Source organism: Phalacrocorax aristotelis, chromosome 3 (assembly GCF_949628215.1).
Source record: "Phalacrocorax aristotelis chromosome 3, bGulAri2.1, whole genome shotgun sequence".
Lineage (NCBI taxonomy): Eukaryota > Metazoa > Chordata > Aves > Suliformes > Phalacrocoracidae > Phalacrocorax > Phalacrocorax aristotelis.
Genome location: NC_134278.1, coordinates 94,126,789 through 94,145,976, shown reverse-complemented (window position 1 = coordinate 94,145,976; position 19,188 = coordinate 94,126,789). Strand labels below are relative to the sequence as shown.

Below are 19,188 nucleotides of genomic sequence, written 5' to 3'. Positions count from 1 at the left end.
GGTGTGGTTGTGAAAGGGCTGCCAAGGGATTGATGTAATGGAAAAAGCCAAATGGCTTGGGAAATCTCTTTATTTTATGTCATTTTTCTTACCTTGGCATATCCAATCTCCCTCTGAGATGATAGAAGTGGTTCATCCTGCAATGCAGCTGCCCTTGTCTTGGGACGCATGTCCATCTGCGAGAGGTTTCTCAGCCCTGCTCTTTGCCAGTAGCTGTCATGTCCTGTCTTGCCCTGTCCACCAGCTGCCCTTGTGGCAGCTGCTGTGGACAGCTCATGTGGGTGGCGGACAAGCTGATCTACTGTGCAAATAAAGGGGATGAGAGGTTGCCTGTCTGGATGTGTACAGGTCTTCCCTACTGCCCTCAGGTATAAGGCAGTGCCACCCACCACCACCCAGGGACTTGCCCTACACGCTCAGCTTGTGTACAGACAGCTGTGCTCAAAATGCCTCAGGGCTCCTCACATCTCCTGAAAACCTCCCATGTGGCTCCCATCAGCCACCAAGTAGCCCCTGGTCACAGGGTTTGGCCACACCCGTGCCATTCACAGCTTTCTTCATCTGCCAACAGGAAGGAGTGAGGGCAGGAGGAAGAGCAGGAAGAAGGGGAGGGACAGAAGGAAGGAAAAGAGGGAGGGAAGAAGGTTGCATTTGGCAGCTACCTCCAGCAGCTAGAGCCAGAGCAGCTGACAGTCACCGTGGGAGAGGCTCACAATGTCCTCAGCAACTTCCACCGCTTCTTTGCCCAGCGGCCTGGCTGTTCTGACAACTTTTCCAGATGTGCTCTTCATTCCTGAAATTGTGAGTTCTGGCTTCTTCCTGGGGAGGGCAGATCCTGTTTGCAGGGCATCCAGCACGCTTCATGCTGCAGGTGCCTGAGGGATGAGACCTCATACAAAGCATGTGGTTCAGGACCCGTGCCAGGTCTCTGAGCCATAGGGGTCTGAGGGCAGCCCCTGGTGCCTAGCTCACTCTCAGAGAAAAGCACAAGCCCTGAGCTGGGAGCTCTGAAGCTCTCCTTTAGTCTGCAGGGGATTTTTGTGGTGTATCTGTAAACATTTTGTAATCTCCTGCCTAACAAAATGGAAGGGGTTGCTGGTAGGTTTAAACTAGGTTGCCAATTTGAGCCGATTAATTAATTGGAAGATGATTTTAGCAGCTGAAACAGGCAGAAGATAAACGGTTTGCTTAAAGCAGGGGCTAAAGGCAAGCTGAAGTAATTTTTCACAGCAGCAAAGACTCAAGGCTGCTGAAGCCGTTCTGCTCAGCTGCAATGTTCCCGAGCTGAAGACACAGAGCGCTGGACCTGGGTGTGTGGGCAACAGTGGGTGAGCAAAGAGTGAACAAACACCTTATAACTTCTTCCCATATTGTAGTTTCCTTAAGCAGGAGAAGATCATAATCTTAATAGGTTTGGCACAGGTGATTAAAAGCAGTTGCTGCGAGCACTGACTAGAAGATGGAAAGTTTCAACTAAAGTCTTTTTCCTGTGTCTTCTGCCCATGAAGCCTGCTCTTCTCACAACAGTTTGAGAGGCTTGTTCCAAAGCCTGAGTACTTTCATCCAGCACTGAGGGGCTTGGCTGAGGGTTGTAGAATGGCACTCAGATCACTTAATGCTAAAACTTCAACTTTGCCCTTTGTGACCAAATCCTTCCTTGCCACCCAAGTCAGTCCACACTCCTGGGATTTACAGCACTTACTTCATTCTCCTAGCTGTCGAGCAAAGAAGAATTGGAGTAAAGCAGGCGTTACTGATGTATAAGGAGAAGTTTGCCTCAGCTCCTCCAAATACGCTCTGGGGACTTGGTCTCTGCCCAGGGCCTGAGAGCATGGTCTAGGTTTCCTGCAGCTGCATGAAGGTGGGTACAAAGTCCCTGTGGAGGTTCTGGTGGGGCAGACACTTGCCAGCCACCTCTACCACTGGGTTACGGTGGTCCTGGTGCTGAACATGCTGTTGGCATCAGCATATTACGGTCGTGGCTGTGCCTTGAACTGTTTGTAATCCCTTTCTCCAGGGGATTTGGCAAGGCAGCTTGCTTAATGAGACGAAAATAAGCACCCTATCCTTTGGTTTGGGTAAGATCTGGAAATGTGCATCCTAAAGGCTAAGGAACCACCTGGGAAAGAAGAATGTTGCATAACTGGATTTCTCCATCTCTGGAGGCGTTATGACTCTAGGTCGTCCAGCTGTATTATCTCTGTGTACAAAAGGGGCAGCTGCCTCATATCACAGCATTCAGAAGGACAAAGAGTTTCTCAGTCCGTAGCGGAATCCAAGGTTGCCTGCAGTGGACTAATATGGTAACCACAAAAATATTTGTCATTTCAAATGCTAAGATAGATGCGAAAAAGCCAGAAGGTCCTGCCCGCAGCTCATACGATTGCCACATCGGGGTGCGCTGATTAAGAGCTACCATTTTTATTCTGTGAGGCTGGGTTTCATTCTTGTAATCTATTTCATTTGAAGAGTCTTCTGCATATCTGGATAGCCAGGCCTACGTGGAAAAGCTGAAACGAGCTGAAAGCAGATATGTTTGCTTTGTAAAGGCTATTTAAAAGACTTTTTTTTCCTTAGACTGTTGTCCCCAGCCTGCTGTGTGTTTATTGGAAGCCTCTTGACCCTTTCCTCAGTTTTATGACTCTTCTGAACCAAAGCCAGTAATCAAACCACGCAAACATACTTGTCTGAGTGAGAAATCGCATCCTGCAGAAAGGAGAGTTGGGGAGTGGTAAGAAATGAGAAGTGATACTTCTTCCCCCAACCTCTTATCTCACCCCACTTGTGTTGGATTTGAATGGAGCAGCGGTGAGGTTTTCTCCAGGACCTTTAGCTGCAACGCACTCATGGTGTCATTGCACGATTTATTACAGGGACTGGATTAGTTTTCAAGTGTCAGTCTTTGGTTGTTATTAGAGGCAGCAAAACAGCAGCACTTTGGACAACCTATTTGCACTCAGATATTTGCAAGGTCTCAACCGCATCCTTGATTTAATGTATCAATTTGTGTAATGTAACCAATGAACTTTCCTACAAATGTGGGTGACACAAATGATGTAACATTTTCTGAGTATTGTAAATCAGAAACGTTTTTCTCCACTTGCAAAAAGCCTCCAAGGAAATGGAAATGCCGTGATCTGTATGAGTTGGCACTTGGATGGTGGCAAAGGCTGGCCTGGGATACACTGGCGATCAGAATGCTCTTAGAGTCAGTGAGGCTGTCTTACCTCTGGAGATTTGCCTGCGAGCCCAAGACCAGCCAGTGATGAGGGATAGGTCCCCACAGCAGCACCAGTCTCCACGCAGTGTGCGTTCAGCCGAGAAACTCCTCATCGTAGGATGCTGCATAGACTAAACTTTGCACAGGTTCAAGAAACAACTGGGCTGATTTGAGGCAGAGAAAAGCTGCTGAGTGTGTTGTAGTGCAAAGACACCGTTTGCAGCTCAACACTCTGCAGCATTGGACATTGTGCTCTCATCCTCTGGTGTAGGAATCTGCTGGTGGAGAAAAGGTAGAGCCTAGATGTAGCTGTCCTTGTGTTCCCCATCCCACCAAAAAACCCAAGGCAAACTCCCAAGCCTGGGTGAGAAGAATGGGGTCCCACCTGCTACTGGAGCAGCAGCTGGTGCATTGTGCAGCTCTGGTGTAGCCAGCGAAGGAAGACCCAAATAGCTGGAGCAGCAATACAAGTCCTCCTTCCCAGGAGAAGCTGGGAGCCCCAACCTTATTTCCCCTATCAGAGAGTAAAACTGGCGGTATTACCTCTCTCTCTTCAGCTTGTTCTCTCTCCTTTCAGGGTAACATTTTCACGTGACCTTCATTAAGGCCATGTCTGTGCTGTTTGTGCAGCTGAGCTGCCTTTGACAGCACTCCTTTCAGGTATCTGCCACACTGGGTGTGGAGCAAACATGCCCTACTGGGATAAGCTTCCCTGTTCATCGACACCAGCCTTCAGAAATGTCTGAACCAGCCTCCTGAGCACACTGATGTGGGGAGGGCATGAATGGCAGTGACACCAGGAGGCAGGGCCACAGGCAGGCTTTTTTTGGGTCAAGATCAGAGGCAGGTGCTCCCAGCTAAATACCCAGTTTCAAGTGGAGGCTGGGAAGAACTCAGAGGTATCCCTGGGCTATTGCCATGTGCAGTGCTAGCGCCAGAGGTGTGCGTGGCCTTTGGCTCTGCCCTGGATAAGCCGATTTATCCCATGCTTGCTTTCTCTCCCACTTTCACTTGCAGATCTTTGGGGGCCTTGTCTGGATCCTGGTGGCATCCTCGAAGGTCCAGTTACCCATGCTGCAAGGCTGGGTGATGTTTGTCTCTGTGTTCTGCTTTGTCATGTCCATCACCCTCCTGTGCCTCTACATCTGCGGTGCACATGGGGGCAGTAGCTCCTGGGTCACCTTGGTAAGTGGATGGGACAAACCTCAGGGCCTCTCCCCTCCCTGGTACCACTGGTATACAATGGTCTCCTTTGCTGCTACTGCACACCAAATTGCCGGCTGGGGCTTGCTTGTGTGGGTTCCTTTTTTCCCCCCTTTGCAGTGTGCTCCCTCCTGGGAATGACTGTGTCATCCTTGGTTCTTAGGCTGTCATCTGCCAGGAGACAGCATCTCTGTTCTACCTCAGTATGGCCGTGTTGGAAGCCTACTCCACCTATATCAGCTTTGGTCCTGCCAACGCCGTGATGATGACCGTCTACCAGGAGAACGTTGCTGCTGTGGTGAGTGCCTGGCAAGCAGGGGAAGGAGAGGGCAAAGCAACGCAGCAGGAGAGGGCAAAGCAATGCAGGAGGGCTGATGTGCAGGAGGTGGCAGCACCTAATGGTTTTTAAAACGGCTGAAGGCTCAAAAAAGCATGTATTTTTGTTCTTAAAAACTAGGATCACAGAAACATCTCCTGTGTCTAGTTTAAACGAGTTGAAGATGTTGTTGTGTCAGCTTGAGGGTTTCTAATGTTATTTTTAACTCTTTCAGAGGGAAATGAGCACGCGCATGTCGCCCTCCATGAGCGAGGATGCCGTGCCCAGGCTGAAGCCCGCGCTAACCTCGAAGCTTGCATCCCGGAGTTGAGCACAGAGAGGCGTCACCCTGTGAAGGCTTGGTGTGTTGTAGCAGCTGGTGCTGTGAGGTCTGGCGGCTGGCAGCAGGGGGGAAGCGGCTGCTGGGGGGTTCCCTCATTTGCATAGCCCAGCCCCCTCCGCGTGCATCGGAACGCCTGGGTCCCCCCTGTGGCAGTTTTTGACCGGTCCCTGCCAGTTGGGTCAACGGACCCAGCGCAGGCGGCGGATCCCGCTGGGGCTCCTCTGCCTGGGGTAAATCCCTCGGTATTTGTGATTCAGAAGAGGTGAAAACCGAATCTACGGGTCTCCTTAGACAACCTTCAGGAGCTGTGGGCTGCAGATGGGGGGGCGCCCCCCTTGTCTGCTCCAGTGACTGGTCCCATTGCTGGTCAGAAGTGGAACAGCTTTAACAGGTGAATCTGCCATTTCTCTCCTGGCCGTTGTGGGAGCTGTTTCGGGGGTGAGGGAGTACCTTGAACTCACTGGTTATATTGACGAACTCTCGGTTGCCTAAATATGGGACCGAGGCTGGCTCAGACATGGGTGTCTACATTAGAGACATCCATGCTTAGTCAGATGAATCCCACCCCAATCTCCTGTGCTCCTCATCAGGTCTATGACAGCTCTGCTGTTAGCCTTTACTGAAGCCAAGTACGGTTTCTGTCTCTTTTCTTTTTCTTTTTTTTTCTTTTCTTTTTTTTGTTTTGTTTTGTTTTTGTTTTTGTTTTTGTTTTGTTTAACAGAAAGGAAACCCAGTCTTAGACATTCATTTGTGGAAGAAAGTTTGTGTTTGAAGATCACGCTTGGATCTTCAAGTAAGTCTAATTAGATGCCTCTTCCTCTCCTGTTCATCCCTCACAGGCTTGGGCACTGTCCGTTTGTCCTGTTTCTGAGGACCGCTGCCCAAGGCACCTAGCATTGCACATGGACAGCCTGTATCTCCCGTTGCACCGTGAATTTTGTTAGCAGGAGTGAAGAATTTTTAGGGTATAAGCTAACTGAATTGCACTGAAGTGAAAAAAGCGCTGTATAACTTCCAAGAGATAAGAACGGAATACAATTGGAAGACAAATATTTTGAGCAAAAGATGCTGAAAAAGCATCTTTGAAAAATTATGAGCATAGCGCTATGGTTTTTTATTTAGGATTTTTATATGTTTTAGATTTAGAGTTTGAATTTCAACAAATTGAGTTGAATTGGTGTGGATAACATATTCAAAGGGCCACGTATTTCTTTCAAAGAAGAATAAACAAAGTAGCACCTGCAAAGACTGTTTTGGCTTTCAAGTGTTTTTGTATTTTTGAACCCAAATCTGCAAGTTCCTGTTAAATTAAAGTGTTCTAGAAAAATGTCACAGATTGTATGATCCACCCTTTCTAAAAAATTATTGTTGATGTTGCTTGGTTGGGCTGAGGCCCCTCAAGACATATATCTCCTTTTGTTCAGAAGACTCTCGGGCTGCAGCAGGCACCCAGACATCACAGAGATAATAGAGGATCCCGAAAAGAAGTCAGCAAGTTACAAAGGAGGAATGGGCAAGTAAAAGGCGAAAGCCTGAATCCCATCTGTCCTAAGCAATGATCTGCTCAGCTCTGGGCTGGTGGCACAGGCCACCTACAATTCAGGGTCTCGGGCACAAATCTTGCGCACTTAGGTGCTTATGTCCTTCCTCACAAAGGAAAAGAACATTAAAAGGAGGTGCCTGTTACTTAGTTCAGTAAAGGGAAAAGAAACTTCTACTTAGGTCTGTTTGCCTCTTTTGGAGGCTGGACTTGAGCACAAAGGAGACGAGTGCCCTAGTAGCAGGCCGCTGAGCAGGCTGAGGGGATGCAGGGAGTCTGCTCCCAGGGAAGCTCTTCCACTTTGTATAATCTAGTTACTCTTGTACTGGGGGTTTGAAGCCAAGTACCCAGCAGGCACACCATAACTCTCCTCTCTCTCTCTCTCTCTCTCTCTGGCCCATTAATTGTCCTGATACCACTCCAGATCTCCTGAAAGTGGGACGCCAACTGTTAAAGGGAGATTCTCGCCTCAGGACGCCTGCAACCTCAAGCTCAGCCTCGCGCGTGGTCCGTGAGAAAGCCACGGCTCCAACTGCAAATCTGAGTAAGTAGGGGATGCAGATATGGGACTATTGCAGGGAGCACCTCAGCCGCTGCGCTGTTGGACAAGGTGAGACCTGTGCCAGCCAATTCACCTTTTAGTGCCAAATGCCTTTTGATAGAGATGCAGGTCTCCTGGGGACTGTGGGGACATGCTCCTCCTCCATCTGGAAAAGATGGCTGAGCTCCTGGCGTAAGAAGGGCACTGAGGTTTAGAGGTCAGAGTTGAGGCAGGTATGGAAGATGGCAAGAGCTGTGATCTTTAGTAAAAAAAAAAAAAGTCTTTTTTATATTTAAGAAGCTTTTTTTCTCTCTTCTGCTCATTCGTTATGGAATATGAGTCAAATAAGAGAAACCGATGCTATACACACTGCACGCTCTTAAGTATCTGTTTTAAAATATGTGTGAGGTCAAGCTGGAGCAGGCTTTGCAATTTGTGTATCTACTGCAGCAAGTGTTCTGCTCTTTCTGGCTGTTTTCCATGGTTTTCATGTGTTTTAGATGCCTTCAATCTCTTTTGGTCCTCACCTGTCGTTATGATTCCGAGATTAGGAAGAGCCTGGAAGAAGGGGGAAATGCATGCCCAGTCCCTGTTCCAATAAATAAACCACAATTATGAAAAGAAAATAAAACCCAGCATCTGTTAGAGCAACTAGACAGAGGTTGCCCAACTTTGCCCAAAACTCTAGATTGTAGAACTTACTTTTCTCAGGTGTGTTGGGTGCAGGGGTTAGGCAGGGTCTCCTGATGGAGGCAGGGGAGCTGTGGGAAATTCAGGCCTGTTTGGATTCCACTATGTATGTAGCAACGGGTGACAAAGACGTGCAGGCACCCTAAACTGGGTGAATCTGTGGAGGAGCTGGAGAAGGCCCTGATAAGCTGAGAGGACAGGAACCCCATCTCCTCCCCTGGTTCTTACAGCTGGACGCAGTGCGTGTCCCAGGTGGTGTGATGGGGAGATGATGTGCAGCCTCCTCCCAGTTCAAAGCTAAATCTGGCCCTGCAAATCCCAGGTGGATCCTTTCTCCAGTAAAGCAGAGAGCAGAAGAGAGCTTTGCTTGGGCTGCTTTTGTGTGGACCCTGATGTCTTTTGTGTAGTGTGAAACACCCACCCTGGTCTTTGGAGAGGAGCCAGGCACCGAGCTCTTTTAAAGCTGACCTGCTTCTAGGCATGCCCAGAAACAAGAGTTTCACATAGCTGAGACACTCTGCTGATTGAGAGTGGGATTTCTCAAGTGAGGTGGCAGATAGGGAGAGCGCTACTTCCAAAATTCCCCCCGTGGAGCTGGGGCCCTGGCATCCTTTCATAAATCCTGCTCCAGCCGCTGCAAGGTGGACATCGCTTCCCCAAGGAGCTTGAAATATATTACTTTTAATGTGTTGTAACAAAACAGTAGATGTACCTTATAATACCGTATCTTAGGTGTACTGTTATGTAAGCTGTGTTTAAAGGAAATGAAAATTCTGCAGAGTTTGTTTTGTATTTTATTTGGATTACAAGCCTTGTCTTGCTTCCATGTTGAGGCATTTCATTACAGGTCGTCTGTTCCTCCCTTCTGAAATTCTCTAAGTAATAGGAAGTTGTTGGCTTTCGAAGTCTGGGCACCTGGCACGCTGTGAGTCTTTGCTCAAGTTGGCAGAATACGGTGTGACCGCAAACCCTCAAGGATTAATAGGCTGAAAAAGCACAGGCTTCATGTCTGTCCTTAGTGTTCCTTAATGCTAAGAGTGCTACTGGGGGGAAAAACAAGCAAATGACAGCAGTCGTAACTTGACATTCATTGCTTTGAGACCCACCTTGTCTTTCTTTATAACTATAGAAATATAGTTTAGGCAACCTATCAATATACTGGGTAGGGTTTTACTGTTCGTTTCAGTAGATGGCACTTGATCTCTATTAGTTTTTTGTAATAATTTCAAGGTGTGCGGTTTTCTCTTCCCTGTTGAAAACATGTAAAACTGATTTAAAAAGTTTTATGCACATTAGAATGAAAACCATGTGCCTTATATTAAGGGTGATTGTGCAAAAGCTTTCAGCTGAATCAGGTTTAGCATGTGATTTCATGCGTTTGCATATATGCTGTGGACACATACCTGCAGCATTTGCTGCTGTGAATGCATGCCTGCGGGGTTTGTTGCTGTGCACCAGCCAGCCTCTCTCCTCCTTGTGCATTGGAACCAGATTTAGGAGATGTGTTGAAGAGGCCTCTGAAAGCCCTTTGTTAAACTTCTGCCACCAACATAACGGGACGGCTGGGATGTTGACCTAGTCTATGACGGAGTTCACTCCCTTTCTGTGTCCTGTTAAGTCATCCCTGCCAAAGATGATGTTTTCCAGCTTCTAAAAGTACTTCTGACCAGTCTATTCATTTCTATTCAAGCACACCAGGTAGTACTGCCAGGCATATGAGAAAACTCCTGAGGTGACACCACATGCTTCCTTATTAAAGACTTGTCCGTAGGTGGATTTACACATCACAGAGGTTTTTCCAAAACTGTCATACACAAGTTGAGTATCATGTTATACATCTATTGGTATTTCTTGAACCTCCAGTCTCAATGTTTCTAATGAGGTTGGAGTAGCAAAGTAGCATCCTTCCATCTCTGACCGAAAGAGCCTTTTGGTTTGAACAGAAAGATAAGTTGTCCAGACTGTTCTCTTCTCCGTGAACATGTGTTCCCCCAACAAAGGTCATTTCGGGATGAGAAGGGAAAATTGCTGGCAGCTGTTCTAAAGTGGTGTTAGAAGAGCTCAAACTGCATATAGAATCACAAAAAATAATTAGGTCAGGCTAATTTCCGTATGAAGAATCTCTGTAAGGTATATAAAGCAGGAAAAAAACCCCACCTTGTAATGCTCTTTGTCTGTTCCAACATCTGCTCGTGGCTGCTCTGCAAATCCATGAATTAAAAACAATGAAGAAAAATGCTGGCTCAGGATACAGTGATATGCAGAGTCTACATGATGGCTCTCAGCCAATCTCAGTAATTAGTTTGTAGTGACTGTTTTTAGAGATGAGCTTGACTGACTGCGGTTTCACAGCATGCACAAGCCACATTCCATATTTATTTTGAGATCTGCAGTGCTTATACTTTGCATGAATGCAGTTCAGATTACTACCAAAGCTATAGTATTTAGATGAGATTGGAAAACTGCTTAATGAGATAAATTTTGATTATTTGATAACAAACTTTCTTCCAAAGTAAGAAAAGTAGGTGAACTAGATGAGCAAAAATCAAGATACATAATTAGTTTAGGTCACACAACCAGCAGTATGAACTGAGGGGATCAAGTAAAATCAAGTTTAGATCTAAATGCAGGGAAGCAGGATCTGCGTTGAAGTTCTTCCCCAAAGTCTTCTGCCTGGTATTGAGCTGGAAGTCTCCTCACCCAGCAGGTTTGAACAGTTGATGGTCACCCACACTGAAAGTTTTGCTCCACGTCTTCTCTGACTGCATGTCTGCCAGCTGCCAATTTGTCAGCTGTTACTGCGCTGTGCAATCAGCTGCAACATGATTAACAGATCTGTCTGATGAGAGAGCACAGGCAAGCAGTCAGGTAGATGTCCACCCAAGAGTGATAAGTGATAGCTTCTTTGGCCAGCGCAGTGGGATAGGGGAGGGGATGCTGATGCCAGGCATTGCTGTGCTCAGGTTCTCACTGTCATTCTGGGAGCACAACTTGCAAGTCTGAGCTTGATGACTAAACTGCATATAAAATAAGAGGGGGTGGTTAGGTACTACAATCCAAGATTCACAGCAGAGAGCATGCCAGGCAGGAACGCACCTCTCCCAGTCCACAGGAGAGGCCAGAGAGGCATGCCCGTCTCCCAGATTTGGCCACCTACTTGTACCCTGCTTGCACCCATGCACGTGCCTCACATTCACTCTGAACCTCTGTACCAGAGCCAGACCACCTCTGTGAGTGCCAGCAACCAGCACATTTCATTGCTTTGAACTATGGCCAGCACTGGTGCTACCACCCACCCTGTTTTGTGTGGCAGCTGAGCAAGTAGAGCTCGGGGAAAAGATCTGAGTTCAGTGCCCTCCTTAGACCAAAGGAGTTCAAATCCACACCTCTCACAAGAGTTCTCAACCACTGCAACCTACAGAGCATCATCAGCTTCCTCCAATGGCTTTAGACCTCGTGGTAGTAGAGGGTATCTGTCGGACATGGGCAGAGGCAGAGCACATGGGAGCAGCTTCTCTGTCACACAAAGAATAGAGCAGTCTACGTGGAGGAGAGTCCTGGTCCTTGCTCCCAGGATTATATCTGCATTTACGCAGTTACTGTTGGATGTGAAATTTATAGCAAAGTGCAAGGCAAGAGTCTCATGTATAGTAATAGTAAATCGCATAGTAAGTCAAAGGCCAGGGACTGGAACAAAAACACGCTGTCAGCTGAGCTTGACACTGTGAATTGAGTACATTCCCTGCTGGCAGCCTTTGCCCTCAACATGGGTCATTTTTTAAAGGGTGTTATCTGAAGAAAAGCCGGAAATGCTGAAGCAAGACTTCATCACTTCTGAGCAGCTTCTTTTTCTTACATTTGTTCGTGCATGTGAGCAGTCTGGTTTTCTTTCCTAGATTGCTTGTGGTGTATGGTTATTGTGTGGATCTGTGTAAGAAATGTATATACTGGCTCCATATACATACGTACGTATGTGATGCGGTTGCATACTGTCCTGGCAGACCAAGTATACCTAAGCTGTTCTACCTTGCCCAGCCAATTGCAGTGCTGTGGCAGGACGGTGTTAGCTCCCTAAGCAGTGGTCCTCCAACCCATGGGGCAGATGTGCACACACGTCTGACGTACCGTCACTGCCTTTTCTGCCTCTGCCTGGGTTGTGCCAGCTGGCACTGCCTGCACTCCTCATCATGGGCAGCACAGCATGCAGTCGTGGGGTTGCAGGCTCCCCTCTCCCCTCCCTGTCAGCTAGAGCTAGGTGACTGTAGTGGTGCTGTCAGGGCAGCAAGGAGGCTAAAAGGCAGTGCAGAAAGCATGATGCTGTTTGCAGCGCTCTCTTAGCTCAGTGCCGTTGCCCACTGAACAATAAAGTGCAGGGACAGCACTTGATACTGCACTATTTCACTCCAGTGTCTTGCAGGCAAGAAGCAATCCTGGAAAACGTTGCAGTACTTTGTTGGCCGTCACTGTGTTGTTCTTCCCGTTGCACAGAGCGGTGCACAGCTCTGCTCCTAGGGAGTGGGTGTGCTGCTGCTTGTAGCCTGCTGCAAGGTGGGCTGGGGCCAGAGTGACGGGCCTCTCAGTGTTGGATGCCACTACGCGTGGCATGAGCGTTTCCGTCAGAGCATAGTGCCAAGTTGTCTTGCCTGCCAGCACTGTGACACTGAGTGGCTGCAGCATGGAAATATATGTATGAATGAATTTCAACTGAGATACCGCTTAAGCTGATGATTCAATATGTGGTATCCTTTGTGGGAAATGGTGGGTAAAGACAATCCTCTTAGTCAGGGGAGTCTCAGATCAGGGCAAAACAAGTGTTATAGCCAGTTCAGACAAAAGAAATGGTTTTTGAGGAATGGCAGCCTCTTTCATGGTTAATGCTGCTTAGGTGTGAGCTTTCGCAATCACATTGTCACAGTGACAAACCTAGTCAACTGGGGTACAAGCCGTGCACATCACCATCAGTTCTGCAAAGGATTTAAGAAAGACTGTGCAGCTGAAGGTTTATCCACCCCAGTGGGGGATGATGGTATCTGCAGATGCATCATGGAAAATATAGCAAAAATGGGGTTCATGGTAAGTCTGCAGCTGCTGGCTGGGGGTGTCTGTGCGTGAGATGGTGCCCAGAAATTCTCAGGTGAGAGATGCTCGCCCCGACCAGCTGTTTAAAGGATGTTGGAAAGTTATTTCCATTCCCTCAGCTTAAAGTCATCGTACAATATTGTGGCTTTGCAGTGTAAGGCCCAGATATGGCTTTGGACATCTGCCATTTGAGTGACAGACTGAAAAAGATCCTAACTTTAGGGTGGGTATTTTTCCAGGTGATAAGACTTTCTTAGTAGCTCTACCTACTACTGTTTGTAGCAAAATGAAAGCGGTTTTCCCTGTACATGCCAGGGCTTGGGAAATAAAAGCTGTGATCCATAGAAAGTCAGAAATCAGGTAGATGGCTTAACACCCCAGAAGCACTTGAGAGCCGCGCGTGATTATTGGATTGATTTAAGGCTATTAGAACTGCTTTACTGTCCTTCTGTGTGCCACGAGAACCTGCATATGTGTGTACATACGCAGACACATATACCCTATTAGCCTATACACATTTATATGTACATATGCATGTATGTGTACATTGTCTCAGAAACCAAAATGGAAGCGGCTTTTCCCCCAGCGCGTAGTGTTTTCATATGGTTTAAAGCAAGCGAAATCTACAGTTACAGTTGTGTGCTGCTGCAGGAGCCGTGTGAGCAGCCTGATTCTTGTATTGACGGCTGTAAGAAAGCAAACAGGTTGTCACAACAAATGTTCCTAGCCGTGTCCTAAAAGGACTTCTTTAGTGTGAGGGGTTTGTGTCCAAATGGTTTTTCTCTGCTCTTGTTTAAGTGCCACTTCTGAAGAAATGTTGCAAATCCAGAACAAATCACGTGCTTGACATCAGGGATGTTGGAAAATTCATGCAACTGCTAAAATTCACACAGGATGGGCAAAGGGATGATGCCTGTTGTTCATTGTCATTTTTAAAACAGCCTTTGAGTTATGATTTCCACTGTGTTTTTACTCATCCCTTTTCTTTTCCAGGGATTAAAACCAATTTTAGCTCTTCAAGCAACACAGGCTGTACCTCAGTGCCTGAAGCCCGTGTGTCGGCTGCTGGAAGCAAAAGGTCTTTTTCTCACAAGTAAGCAAAGCAATTTTTCCTGAAGAGTGAGAGAGTTGCTAGTGCAGAGAGAGACTACTATGTAAGGCCTTGCAGCTAATACATAAAATACCACTAGTGTGAGTTTTGAAACAATTTGGCTAACACTATGCTCTTGGGCAGCACTTACGCTGATGAGAACTGTAATATGAGAAAGGGGAAAAAAAAGCTATATTTTTTGAGACCAAAACATGTCAGTAGGCCAGATCAGCCAACAGGTATTTTTTTGTTGTTTGTTCATAACAAGTATGGGAGATACCCTCAGGTAAGACAGAAAAGACTTCAGCTGGAGTGGAGGAGGAGACAACTGGGTATATGTTGCTTAACAGCAGTACCTCTAAGAAGTTAACCTTAACCTTTTGGTCTTATCACTGTTTTCTCTTTGTAATAAACTGTCAGCTTGGCATGTCCCTTTCCAGGTCATGACCTTATTTTTTGTAGGAAGAAGTAGACAATATTGCCTTTGATGCTTTTGTATTCAACACCCTTGCCCAACCTTTCTGTGACTAAAACTATATGCAAATAATAATAAAAAAATATAAATCAGTTATCTATCTAAACAAATCTTTCAAGAAAGATTTCTGTAAGATTTCTCCCTATCATTTGTGAAGTGCAAATCCAGAGAGCTTGTGAATGCAAGGGTGAGGACATTTGGGTGGAGCAGCGCACATTGTGCTCCACCCACAAAATCCCTGCTGGTTACATTTTTTGGAGTAGGTGCAAAGAGTTCAGATTGACAGGACGGGTTTCCTGCCCTTTGTGGAAGTGCTGGCAGGTAGGCCAGGCCGGGACTGGCAGTGGGATACCTCTATGCTTAAGTCACACAGATGTCTCTGAGGTCGGAGTGTGCCCCAGTGCACAGAGATTGGCAGAAGGATGCTTGATGAGCAGTTTCCTATCTGTGTCATGAGACTGTTAGAAAAATAAACATTACCTAAGCACTCTCTAGATTAAATCTAACCAGTAAAGGTACTGGACAGGGGTGTGTGTGTGCGTGTGTGTGTGAAAAATACTAAGTATAATATGAAGCCCTAAAATCACCTTACTTGCAGTAAGATTCTGTATCATTGCATGTATTTCTGTGCATTTAAATGTAACTTTAAATTAGAGCATCCTGACCCACTTAATTAGACAGAAGGCCTCTGTAATAATGCTCCTTCAATTGCATTGCTGCGTTACGCACAGTCTATGTGAATTCTGCCTCACCCAAGAGTTGATGCTGTACTGTACGAAGTGGAAGGAGAGGTCTCCTTTGCGATATGTTCTCTTTTAACTGTTTGACTCAACTTCCTCTGAAAAATCTCAGTGTTGTCACAAACCACAGTCCAGCACTTCATTGTAAAATAATTATAAAATCACCCAAACCACAGCAGTGTGATGAAGGTTTGCAGCAGCCACCTTCCTTATAAACTGTTCCATTTTCAGAGGAGGGACGAAACCAAGTTAGGGAATCTTGAGGAGAGTTCTTGCTTCATAGTGCTGTGGTATTTAAATTTTTATGTTCAAGCCTCTTTGGTTGGCTGGATTTGCCTTCTTCTTTTCTGAAACCAGCCCGTTCATTACAGTTTAGAAGAACCAATTCCATGAGAGGATGTAGGTAGCAGTGTAGCAGTGCAGGAAGACAAACCAAGTGAGCAAGCGAGGAACCCACCTTGGGAAGCTGTGCTCAGAGCACCTCAGTCCTTTGGCAGTTGCCAGCAGCACAGATACCAGTTGCTTTCAAGCCCACAGTCGACAGTCAGGTTATTTAATAAAGAGTGGGAAAAGAAAGGTAGATACGTATGAGGGAAACTGGAAGGAAGGAAGGAAGGAAGGAAGGAAGGAAGGAAGGAAGGAAGAAAAAACTCTGTGGTTTTCTTTGTCTATTTTAATACTATTTCAGCCTGCTCACAGTAGGGTTTGAACTATATCTAAGCAAATGAATGGTCAGGCATTGGAACAGGCTGCCCAGGGAGGTGGCAGAGTCGCCATTCCTGGAGGTACTTAAAAGATGTGTAGATGTGGCACCTCAGGGCATGGTTTAGGAGACTTGGTGATGTTGGGTTGACAGTTGGACTTGATGATCCTAGGGGTCTTTTCCAACCTTAATGATTCTATGGTTCTCTTCTATGATTCTATGAATAGTTGACAGTGGCAGCAGAAGCACCCTCTATGCCAAAGAGAGAAAGGAACAGTGGCTCAAACAAATCGGTTTTCATCACACACTGTGATCCCTCAGGCTGCTTGCCAAGGAGCATGAAAGCAGTCTTAGAGCAAACCTCCACGAGCAGGCATCTCTCTGCAGGTCTGGCCAGGGAAGGCTGAAGCGTGGTTCTTTTGGCACTAGCCCAGGCTGCAGTCCTCTCATTACTTAATGGAGTCAGAGGTTCAGGGAATGTGGATGATCTGGTGGAGTCAGTGGAACCGTGCTAGCCACAGAGAAACGTGAAAATGGCCACCGTTTCCCTAGATCACATAATTCAGACTGAGAGCCCCACAGTCAGTGAAAGAGTGTGCAGTGGCTGATGACTTCAGGACTTTCTTCCCGGCCACTCACAGTTATCTACCTGTTTTAGTGTGTAGACAACTTTGTGCGTGAAATAAGACACATAATGAGTTGTGTGATAAAGATAATCCAGTATGCTTTAACCATGTTGGTTCTCCTCCAGTTGTGGCCTTCATGGTCAGAATAATGGATCCTTATCCAACAAGTCCAGACCCAGCCCACCTGCTTCCCGTGAAAAGGCCCCTTTGTCAACACTGAGCAAAAACCAGCCGAGTCCTGCGAACACCTGTCAGAATTATGGGGCTTCTTTAGCCAGCAGAAGCAACTCAGGCTCAAACAAAGGAAGTGACAGCAGCCAAGTGACGAGGCAAGTCTTTATTTCAGCATCCTGGTGTTCAGCACACTGACTTACCTTCTCTGCACTCAAATGGGGCATCAGCTGGTTGTCTGGCTTGCCAAAGGGGTCGTGTTGCTCCTCAGCATGGGTGTGACTCTTCATATTGGTGGCTCGACAATCAACAGTGTGCTCTATCCCATGTAAAAGTTTTACTGTTTCAGTACTGTAAAATTCAAGGTTACTTTTAGTCAAAGCGCTTTGTAGCTGGTTTTCACTCCAAGGCAGGCTCCTTTCCGTGGTTTTATGCTGTCAGTTCTCATGTGGCTTTCCTGGTTCTTTCACAGAAAGGTCCTTTCTCCTTTGGAGAGAGTTGGGTGGGGTTGTATAGAAAATATTGTATGCTCGGGTGAAAATTCACCCTGCCCGGCCTTAGGTACCTCTGTGTGCAGTTTCCTCTACAGGGAAGAAAACTAATACCTGCGGGAGCGTGCGACACATATTGCAGAGAAGAAATTGTTGTTTCTTTCCCTCCCTTTCTCTCTCTTTCCTCCCACCCCAGGCAACTCAACAGCCAAGCATGTCAGACACACACCTAAAGCTAGACAGGATTAATGTAGGTTTCAGGGTGCTCGGCTTCTTAACTCACATGTGGAGCTGAACTCAGTCTGTACGCTTCCTTACCTGGCTGTGTCTGCAGCTGGGTGCCCTTGCCAATGGCCCAGCTGCCTGCTCTCGGGCACCGTTTTGGGTGAGGAGATGGCTAGGTGTTTTAAAGTTAAATGTCTCATTTGAGGTAATGGCACTGAAAACAAGTATGATAAATAGTAAATTTTGTACTATAGCCACAAATCAGCCATTTTCTCAAGTACTTTGATTTGCCAGAGGGAGTCACTTGTGTGGACACTGAGGAGCCCAAAATGAGTCAAGCGCCATATCAGTCTATGGGATGTGTTCCTTTTTGCCAGGACTGAAGAACTGTAGGAGTGATGTTATGTGATGGTGTGATGGTTTTTTTCTTTTCAGGCGATCAGGGAAATCTATTTCTTGTGGTCACAATTGCAGCACTAAGCCAGAAAATCCGGAGCGGTATTTGACTCCTCTGCAGCAGAAAGAAGTTACAATACGGCATTTGAAAAAAAAGCTGAAGGAATCCGAGTGCAAAGTTACAGAAAGGTATATTTCACTTCAGAAATAAGACTGGACAAGATTTATTCAGGAGCATTAAGGGATGGGAGTCCTGATCATTTGTACTCTTTTCTTGACCATGTAAAGTTTTCATTAAGAGATTAGAAATATGATCGGGCTGATTAGGTTGTTTTCAGGTATTTAAGGTTTCATTGTGTGCTCAGTGAATATGTACCGTGCACTTTTGTTACAAATATGGCTGTCTCTTTTTCCCTTTTTTTGAACTTTCCCGATAGAAGACTTTCAAAGGATAGTTCTTCACCAGCCTACTTTAGCACTGAGACCTTTTATACATAAAAAAAGTTCCACCTCACTCAGAAAATACGACCAAAAATGTCCCCCTTTTCCCCTAATGAAAGAAAAGCTCTGACACAAACTAGTGTGCCCGCTTGTGGTTTTGTTGCTTAGATATGGACTTTTTTGCAATAGCACTTTGTATGGATGCTAAGCGAAGAAGCAACAATGTACATTACACAGCAACAGATGTTCTCTCTTTTATTAAAGCTGTGCTCTGAGAACTGGCTTTCCAGCACACACAACCCAAGCGGGCACAACGGGTTGTTTGAATGGAGCCCCAAGGTAGAGTCCCAGGGACCCCTTGGTCCTGCTTTGGGTGGCCCAACATCTGTACCTGTGAGGGCTGGATCTCACGCAGGGGGCCCTTCTCCCCACTTGCTTGCAAGTGAAGGCAGAAGCCTCTGGATCCATGCTGGGCTGGGGGGGTGCAAAGCAAGCCGGGTGCAAAGCAAGCCAGGTGCCTGCAGCCCTGAGCCATCCTGCTGTCTGAGGCCACTGTTGGCTCTGGCTATACGTGACGAGCTGCTGGCAGGCACAGGGGACACATCCAGGCAGCTGTTTGTCATTTCCTCCAGGGTGAGGCAGTAGATGAGATGTCAAGCGCTGTACTGGTTGGACCTAACCCAGAGGCCACCACTTTCACCTCAAAGTGTCCAGGATCACAGCATAGCCCACAAGGCTGCTGGCTGTGTGGCAAGGTTGCTGACTCCAGCTAGGAATCAGCCAGTGTGTCTTGGCAGCCAGCTGACATCTCTGCCAGTTCTCTCAGAGGTGGCAGCAAACGATGCATGGAGGAATTTGCTTCTCCCTTGGAGCATCTTTGCAGCATAGCCACCCCAGT

At 46.8% G+C, this 19,188-nt stretch overlaps 2 protein-coding genes across 2 annotated transcripts in view; one reads left to right on the top strand and one right to left on the bottom strand.

Moving 5' to 3' along the window:
• The window catches only part of LOC142055080 (small ribosomal subunit protein uS5m-like), a 305,459-nt gene that overhangs the window by 14,712 nt on the left and 271,559 nt on the right, over positions 1-19,188 (bottom strand). The gene's annotated exons all lie outside the window — the stretch shown is intronic.
• LOC142055672 (myelin and lymphocyte protein-like) overlaps positions 715-19,188 on the top strand; it is a 26,442-nt gene continuing 7,968 nt past the window's right edge. Inside the window, exons 1-3 of the mRNA XM_075089792.1 lie at positions 715-801; positions 4,238-4,405; positions 4,587-4,721. Coding sequence (XP_074945893.1) covers positions 715-801; positions 4,238-4,405; positions 4,587-4,721 — 390 coding nt within the window. The remainder of the gene's footprint in view (positions 802-4,237; positions 4,406-4,586; positions 4,722-19,188) is intronic.